Source organism: Urocitellus parryii, chromosome 8, assembly GCF_045843805.1.
Source record: "Urocitellus parryii isolate mUroPar1 chromosome 8, mUroPar1.hap1, whole genome shotgun sequence".
Taxonomy (NCBI): domain Eukaryota; kingdom Metazoa; phylum Chordata; class Mammalia; order Rodentia; family Sciuridae; genus Urocitellus; species Urocitellus parryii.
In genome coordinates this window covers 46,976,823-46,986,431 of record NC_135538.1, presented here as the reverse complement: position 1 = coordinate 46,986,431, position 9,609 = coordinate 46,976,823, and the positions used below count along the sequence as shown (strand labels likewise).

Here is a 9,609-nt window from a genome sequence, read left to right as displayed (position 1 = left end):
TTATATAGAAGGGATGGTTACTGTGAAACTTTATATTTTATATAGAAGGGACAGTTACTGATGTTGCCAGTGTGGCCAAAGGCAACCAAAGGCAGCCAGATAGGTCTGTTTCAGGAAAATCCATGAATATGAATGTCACTGACCAAGGACCAAAAACTTCTCTCCAGATTCTTTGACAGTATGTTACCGACCCTTCTGCAATTTAGAAGCTTAACACCCTTAAAAGGAGAAGTCAAAATCAAAGGGAAGAACTGTGAAGTTATTGTCAAAGAGACCCAGAATTTAAATGGAACTAGCTGAGTTTACCTTGAGTCTATCCACATTTCATTTCCAATTTAATTGCTTAGTAAATCAAAATTCTCCATCATACACTGTTAGTTATCTCAACCTACTTCTAAAACCTTTGTCCTAATAAAATTGCAACCCATTGTTCCATCATTTGAGATCACAATTATTTTGAATCACAATTATTCTGTTTAATGTTTTAGCTTTCTCTCCAAGAGAAACTCTTTTCATATTTTAAACATTTGGTTCTTTGTCCAAACACAATCTATATAAGAGGTTTTCACCAAAGAATTTCATCCCATCACATCCTCCTCTCTATCATCAAAAATAAACACACCCACAAGAAACACAGTGAAATTCCTAAAAAGGCTTCTTTTCTTGTGTCAAGAGCAGAACTAGAGACCAGAAAATGAAATATTTTCACTAAGAAGCTTAAAGATCTAAACATTACAAAAGAAAACAAACTGAAAACATTCCTAGTGCAGAAATACTGCCACCTAATGGCCTTATGCAGTATTACAAATCAGTTTCTGGTTCTACTTAGTTCAAAGGCTAATATTTAAAAGTGCCATAGAGATTAATTTTTAGGCATTTGTATATTTTGTCTTGTTTTAAAATTACTAAATAATGTTTATTGTTATATTTTAAGCAAGTTATCTGGCCCAGAGAAGATATATAGAATTGCTTACATTATATAAAAAGTCGAACATTCTATTGTTTAATTTGGAATATTTAGAAAATCGTATTTTAAACCAATGAAAAAGAGGTCATTTCCCTCTCTCCCAAAATAAGAGTTTGTAAAGTAATGTTTTTTCAGTGCATATGTTAAAATGCAGTATTATAAGTACACTAAAGGTCATTGAATGTGTTATTTTGGAATCTAAAACTTAAGCCAAATCCTCACAAAGTTGTGATTTAGGTAAATAATGAATAATAAATAAAAGTCATACCTAAGGTTAAAATTGCTAACTTATAGTAATATCTTTATTAAAAGATATATCAGCTGCAATTGTGAAATTTGACTCTAGAAAATCAATTAAATTATAATATCTTATTTCTGAGCTTTTAAAAATTATAACTATAGTTATAAAACTCCCTAAATGGAATACTTAAAAAATACTAACACTGCACAAGATAGTATTACCATTATTCATAAGTGAAAGTACCTAAATTTAAAATTAATATGATGCATAAGCAAGGGGCCAGGGTTGTGGTTCAGTGGTAAAGCACTTACCTAGCATGCATGAGGTCCTGGGTTCAATCCCCAGCACCATATAAAAATAAACAAATAAAATAAAGGTATTGTGTCCATATACAACTAAAAAAATTTTAAAAATATTATGCATAAGTGAAAGTACCTAAATTCAAGAAAAAAAATCAACAAATAACATTAATTTAGAGATCTTTCCAATGGCAAATACTATTTGCTACTTTTAACAAACCATCAACAATTAGTCAAATCTCATCGTAGATTGAGTCTAGTCAGTCTGCCTAAACAGAACTACCGCAAGATGGGTAGTTTTGGACATAAATTTTCTCGTGAGACTGGAAGTTCAAGGTCAAAGCACCACTAGGATTGGTTTCTAGTGAGGCCTCTCTTCTTGGCTTGCAGACAGCTACATTTTCACTGCGTTCTCACAGGAAAGAGTGTATTTCTTCTACACTTGTGATATCTGGTGTTTCTTCATGCATTTATAGGATTATAAGCCTATAACCTTTTTGACCTTATTTAACCTAATTATCTCCCTAAAAACCCTGTCTCCAAATAAAGTCACATTGGGGGTTAAGACTTCAATGTATGAATTGTTGGGGATACAGGTCACTTTTGCACTGATAAATACAACATTCACTCAAAGAAACAAATTAATTGGCATATTTTATCTATCTAAGTAGATGATTTAAGTTCTAGTTGATATAAAAATGCTGTGGTGTTTTATAAAAGGGTGCTAAAAGTTTGATGTTCAGGGAAAGGAAACATCTTTATTTGAAAATAAGCCTGATGAAACAAAGTGAATGTTCATATATAAGCTCAGGGTTCTGTAGGGAATGGGGGAAGAAAAACATGTTCTTAGAGATGTTTAGACTGAGGCATGAGATAGTGATCAAGAAAAGCTGAGTGGGCCTCAAAGAGGAGTACAATGCTTCAGAATCATCTGATCATATAATTTGCAAAATTCTCCCATTAAATATAAATGACCTGGATTCTAGCACATGGGTTCTTAGGTGGACATTAGGCATATAAGAAATGTAACAACTGTTATTCAGCAAGTAGATATGACTGTGATGAACTTATCTAAGCTTTAACTCCAGTTCCAGGACCACCTGGTTACAGACTGTGGGGTCTTTTCTTGAAGAGTGTCTATGTTCCCTCCCCTGCTCCAAAGAATTTCCTGTCCCCAGTTTAGCACATTGTGGGGATGGGGGTGTCATAAAGAGAAGTTTTTACTATGTCATCAAGAAACAAAACTTTTACATTCTTCCTTCTGGAAATGAGTATACTAGTGCATTTATCTTACAAAGACAATCTCTAAAGTGCCCATTCCTATAATATAATAAGATATCCATCAAGGAGACTCATGGCCTTCAACGCATAGCCTATCTAGAGGTCAGGTTTTGGTATACACTTCATTGCAGATGACAAAAAAGGAATGTGAACTCCTCCAAGGCCAAGAGACTCAAAAAAAAGGAAAATGGGTTAAATCTATGAAACTATCCAGTTTTTTAGTTCAGACAGTAAAGTGGTTGTTGGGCTCTTATCAGGGAAAAGCTCAATCTTCTTGAGAACTCTTTTCTTATTCCTATTCCAATTCTAATTCCTGAGAGTTTTGTTTTACTTTTAAGGGTTAAGACAATCAAATGAGTCCACTAGGCATTATAACCATCCTTCTCAAATGCACTATTTATTGCACTAAATTAATCCCTTGGCTGTTCTATTAGCCTCCCAAGAGTTAATATTTTGAGGGTTAAATGTGATTCAAAATCATTTATATTTTCATTATGTCATAACTATTGATTTTTCCCATTGGATTAAGTGTCCCTTTAAAACAGAAGCAGTATAAAAACAATAGATTTGTATTTTATTTTTTAAATGAAGAGACTTATAGTACAAATCTTAATGTCTAGTTCTTCACATAGAAGGGGTTTCTGAGATAATCAAATGTTCGACGGCATCCATTGTACATAATGAATTAACTCTTCTCTACCTATAAAATACTAACTATATACAATATTGGAAGAAGTTAAGCAAAATGTCACTCAAATCATTTTGTACTCAAGTCTTAAAACCTTGCTTAAAAATAACTCTATTGTAGTGTGTTCTATATACTTTTATGACGTTTCTGATGTCCTTTCATAGAATTCGTTACGATAAAAAATAGGCTCATCAAGTAACAACTAATATTAACCAGTGTCATTTTGTAACATACGGTGGGGGGTAATAGGTGTTCGTTTTATTACTTAGGGAACCATAGAATATAAAGCTTTTGATTCAGCCCACCATCAGAGATCATGTGGGTGGAAAGTCCTACCAAACTGTAGGCTAACTGGATCAGAGGACTATTAGTGGATAAAATTTTCTCCACCATCTTATTACACTATTCTGCCCACAAGAATAAAGGGTCAGGTTTAGCTAGGATCTGCTGGTTTCCGCAGCACCTTGAAGATGAAAGGGAGTTTTGATTAATTCTGCCATAACCCTTAAAAGGTTACATGCCAACAGGTTCTTGGCTGCGCTCCTCAACTTCTGCAGTAGTGGCTCCGCTTCAGGTGTCCTCCGGTCTAAAGGACTTCCAGGCCAGGGACCACGCAGCCAGAGCCAGCTTGCAAGTGTCAGAAGAGCCACCAGCGTGAGCTCAAGCCTGGCGGGGCACCAGACGCTGGCCACACGAGGGGCGGGGAGAAGCGTGTCCGGGGGCGGCGCTCTAGAACTGGGGAAGCCGGAGTGGCGCGGCGCGGTTCCCGGGGCAGCCCCGCCCCGCCCCGCCCCGCCCCGCCCCGCCTCGCCCCGCCCCGGCGTGTCCGGCTGGGTCCCGTCCCGAAGCGTCTGTCCCCGCGCTCCTCGCACCCTCCCCAGCTGAGGCGTTCGCCATTGCTTCCAGCGCAGCCATGGCTCAGCACTTCTCCCTGGCCGCCTGCGATGTGGTCGGCTTCGATCTGGACCACACACTGTGTCGCTACAACCTGCCCGAGAGCGCCCCGGTGAGTGGCGCGGGCTGCCCAGAGCGCTAGGCGCGCAGCTTCCATGGCGCCCGGGGCTAGAACTCCCTCCCGCGGCCGAGGGCCTGCCGCCGCTCGTCCGGGCACAGAGCTCCGCCCCCCAGCGCGAGACCGGGCGGAAGTGTGCCTCCAGCTCCCTGCCTACGGGAAGGATGTGCGGAGTTGGAGAGGGGTTTGGGAAAGAAGGGGAACTGGAGAGGCAAATTCTGCAAGATCGGCCTGGGAAAACGGTTTCTAGAGCGAGCAAGGGAAGGGCCGAGGAGACTTAGGCGTCTTTACGGATTCCTGGCCTCTTTGCGAGTCCCAAGCACCAATTGGGCGTGGGCACCTGGTTTGGCAATTTGATTTTCCGTGGCTGCGGTTTAACTTTTGCGTATCCAGGTGATCACCTATCCGAGTTTAAGCAAAGTCGCAGAGAGACTGTCTAGTGAATTAGAACACCGAGCCAAGAAATTCAAAGACTTTAGCCCTGATTTCGCCTTTACTAAGAAACTATAATAAGCATTTATTACACCTGCCCCGTGCCCCACGCACTTTGAATAAATCCTAATCCTAACATCATGCCAAGTTTGACTTCTCACTTGTTCCTTTGGCTTTACAGGAAACAAATTTTGAAAAATTAACAGGATTTTTTTGTAGCGCATAGGGATCCCTTAGACTACATAGCTTAGTACACCAACTCCGCTGTGACTAGCTCTATGACTTTGGGCAAGTTACTTAACCCATGTTCCTCAATTCTTTCATCTGTAAATGGGGCTAATAATTGGGTTTACCTCAGAAGATTTTTGGAAGGATTAAGTTGGCATATGCATGTAATGCTTAGAGCAATCCCTGGAAAAAACAAGTGTTTGCTTTTATGGTTTCCACCCAAACTATTTGGAAACCTCACCTTTTATGAGTAGGATTCCAAATCACTAGTGCAGACAGCAGGGTCTGTTCATTGTAGTCATGTCATGGCCCCAGTTAGGTATTCCAAGGTCAAAAATGAGTGGCTGCCTGAATTATTCCTGTGTTTTCTCTGCACAGATGCTTTGAAAAATGTACTTTTCAAAACTGTTCCTGTACTTTTCTGCTTTCCTATTGTTTTCTTTAGTCATATTGAGAGATAGAAGTCTTTTCTTCCTTTTTCTTTGGGCACTTATTCCCTTAGGTCTTTGATTTCGTATTTTCTCTTTCTCTGTGCCTTTGACATTCCTGGTCATAGTCACATTTCTATGTATTTCCTCTGTACTCACCTTCATTTACAGGGGATGTTGTTAAACCACTGTAAGGTTAAGAGCCAATTTTGTGCATGCATGATCATAAAATTTCAGATAAGAATTTTTTTACTGTACTACAAGATATCCTTTATCACAAGCCTTGAATATAAGTGATGTTTAGTGGTTGAAAATAGTAACCTACTGAGTTTGGGATCATGTTTGGTATTTAAATCTTTTATTAAAGTCCCACATTATCCTGAGCACCAGGATGGTGTCAGGGATACGGAGGTAAACTACAGGTAGGCCTTCAGTCCCTGGTGGGCAGAATCCTCCAGTAATAAGCCAAAGATGGTGAAAAGCTACAGTCCCTATGATGAGGACAGTTTTTCTTGGGTCTTGCTACTTGCTTCTGCCTATGCCTGGGGTGCCTGGTTCTTCCTCACAGTGACTCTTTATGCAGTCAGGTCTGATCTTAGATACTGTTCCTTTTGGGAAGCCATCCTTAGCACCCTACGACCCTGCAATTTACCCCTTTACCGCAGTCCCACCTCCAGCTTTCCATAGAACCCAACTTCCCATAGCACTTACCACAGAATTTTAACTTTTCCTGTTTACTTGTCAGGTCTTCCCCTGGTGCTTAAAGTGATACCTCCTCCAGGGCAGTCTGTGTGACAGTTTACGGACAGTTTACTTTTTGTTCTTTGTGCCAACTTTGTGCTGGGCATACTTGGCCCAACCAATAATTGTGAAAAGATTGAATAAATAACACGCATTCTAATAAGTAGTTATAATAGAGCCATTGTTCTAATAAGCATTTTGCATATATGAGTTGATTTAGTCTTCACAAAGTCCCTGGAGTTAGGTATTATTGCCATAGTCAGTACACAGAGATGAGAACTACAAGGCACAAAAAGGTTAAGGATCTTTCCAGAGTTCCCCAGCAAGGTGGTCTGGCTATGGGTTTCTGCCTCTCACCACCATGAGGCAGTGGAGGAGGTGGAGAGAAGTACTTCAGGTGGAGGAAATACAACCAAGGCAAAGACCTAGAGAGGAGCAATAGCACTAACTGCTAGGTGCTGTTTAAAAGGTGAGGGTTGCAGAAGTCAGCAGTGGTCTGGTGTTAGGGAGCTGCAGAGCCTCTTCCTGAAGTCTCCTAGGCATTTAGCAAGTGCAGAGTATTGTGCAAATGCAGTCATGAGTGTGTCTCTTTACCTGGCGCCTCAGGAAAGGCATCCCAGGAGAGATGATGGATCACACCTATATCTTGGATTTGCACACAGAGGTCTAATACCAGGCAGTTCACCAAAATGTGAGGGGGAAGGTGTCTCAGGCAGCCAGTAAAGTGTGTGCCCCTCATGAAAGAGCAGCCACACTTGACTCCTGCTGGTATTAACCAAGAGGGGCTCAATCTTGCCAGGTCTTCTATTTTTTTTTTTTTTTAAGGTTTTGGGGCAAGCTAGAAATTTGAACTTGTTTGAAAAGTGTTCAAATGCTACCTCCCCCGCCTCATGCACACACACAACAGCATTGCTGAGTTGCCAGATTTATCAAAGAAAAATCTAAGATACCCAGTTAAATTCAAATTTGAATGTCCCAAATAGTAAATGGGACATTCTTATGGAGGGAGCTATTTGCTGTTCATCTGAAAATCAGATTTACTTAGGTATTCTTTATTTTACTTGGCAATCTTAGGTGGGAACCACACACGATTTGTGGGCTACCTATGGCCCACAAGGCACCAATTTGTACTTACTGCATGGAGTGTGCGTTCTTATTAGTCATGTGAGACTAAGGAATCAAGTGGCAATTCAGGCTGTGGGAGGAAGTGATGGAGGGCCTGAGCCCTGGAGGCTTCTTAGGTGACTGGCATGGTCCAAGAATAAGCTGTAAGAACCAAGACTTTAGGACTAGAATAGAGGTTACCCGAGACTTTAAGTGCCATGACCTGAAGCAAGTCTAACAGTATGCAAAACTGGATGTTAGGTGTAGGAAAACTCTATTCAGTGTTCAGGCAGTGTACAGGCAGGTAAACTGAAACAGGCAATGGCAAGAATAGGCAAACTCTATAACTCTGAGTGGTGTTTTGTTCTCATCTTTTTGATTAGCACACAACTGATAATAATAGCAAATACTTAAATTGGATTTGCCATATGTCAGGCACTGTACTAAGCACTTAATGGCTCTAGTCTCTGAAGGCAGAATCATGATGTGTACCTTTTATTGTCCATAATACTTTGTACCTCAATCTGATTCAATGCATTTTTAAAAATGTGACAGGCATTTTAATGATAGCAGTTGTTGATTTGATAGGAATGTGTCTATGCCATGATAATTATTATTTTTAAAAATATTTTTGTTAGTTGTTTATGGACCTTTTTATTTTATTTACTTATTTAAATGTGGTACTGAGAATCGAACCCAGTGCCTCACACATGCTAGGCAAGCATCTTCCACTGAGCCACAACTCCAGCCCATGATAGTAATTTTTTAACAGATTGAATTGTTCTGAAAGATGGAACAGGAAAAAAATAAAGGGAATTCAGACTGTGGAAATGAAAAGATTCTATCACTCAACAATAATCAAGATAGTTCATTTATTCTGTCTTTAAGATTTTAATTATGCATAGGTCATCAATTCATAAGTTAACATGAATGCTTCAGTATAGCAAAAAAGAAAACTAAAGAATGAAAAGTAAAGGTATTTAAAAATATAGGAGCTCTGAGCATGGTGGTGTATACCTGTAATCCTAGTAGCTCTGGAGGCTGAGACAGAAGGATTACCAGTTTAAAGCCAGCCTCAGCAAAAGTGAACTGCTAAGCAGTTCACTGTCTCTAAATAAAATATAAAATAGGGCTGGGGATATGACTCGGAAAATGCAAAATAGGGCTGGGGATGTGGCTCAGTGGTGGAGCCCTCCTGAGTTCAATCCCTGGTTCCCTGCCCCCTATCCCTGCCAAAAAATGCAGGAGCATCCTGAGTTTATCCCAAATGAAGAATTGATGCTAGCTGGAATTCAGTTTCTTCAGCAGATGCTTTTCTTTTTTTTTTTCTTTGTATATTTTAGCAGTTTTTAACAGTTGAGAGTGGTCCATATTTATTTCTACTACATTTTTTTTTGCCCTCCTCCCATGCCCTTTGCTTCTCTTTCATTAAAAGCAAATAGAGGAAATGGTTAGAATTTTTAATATTTTGGAGAATCAAAATAATCTTGCTGTCTAAATAAAAGTGAAGAGAAAAAGTTTAGGGAATATGGAAGAAACCATGCAAGTCTTTAGCAAGGAATTGAGAATATTCTCTCCTTCCCTCCCTCCCTCCCTCCCTCCCTCCCTCCCTTCCTTCCTTCCTTCCTTCCCGCCCTCCCTCCCTCCCTCCCCAGGGATTGAACCCAGTGGTTCTTAACCACGGATCCATATCCCCCACCCATTTTATTTTTTATTTTGAGACAGGATCCCTGAAGTTATTCAGGGCCTCACTAAGTTGCTGAGGCTGGCTTTGAATTTCTAATCTTCCTGTCAGCCTCCAGAGCTACCACACCTGGCATCTACTTTTATTTTTATTGATGCATTATAATTATACATAATAATGGGATTTATTGTTACATATTCATAACATACAATATAACCATATAATTTGATCAGTTTCATTTTCCAGTATCTCCCCTTTCCCTCACTTCCTCCCTCTCTTTGATCCCTCTCCTCAACTCTACTGGGCTCTTCTATTTTCATGAGGTCCCTTTTTTATTTTTTTCTTTCTTTCTACATAGAAAGAACATACAATCCTTGACTTTCTGAGTCTGACTTATTTCACTGAACATGATACTCTCAAGTTCCACCCATTTTCCTACAAATGACATAATTTCCTTCTTTGTGGCTGAATAAAACTTCATAGTGTATGTGTGTGTAAAATTTA

The 9,609-nt window shown here is 39.7% G+C and overlaps 1 protein-coding gene across 3 annotated transcripts in view; it reads left to right on the top strand.

Annotated features, from left to right (window-relative positions):
• The first annotated feature begins 4,299 nt into the window (after positions 1-4,299).
• Positions 4,300-9,609, top strand: part of Nt5dc1 (5'-nucleotidase domain containing 1) — a 124,478-nt gene continuing 119,168 nt past the window's right edge. For all 3 annotated transcript variants that reach the window (XR_013344138.1, XM_077801674.1, XM_077801673.1), the window contains exon 1: positions 4,300-4,482. Coding sequence is in view for 2 of the 3 variants with exons in the window: in XM_077801674.1 (XP_077657800.1) it covers positions 4,390-4,482 (93 nt within the window). In the remaining variant the exon portion in view is untranslated. The remainder of the gene's footprint in view (positions 4,483-9,609) is intronic.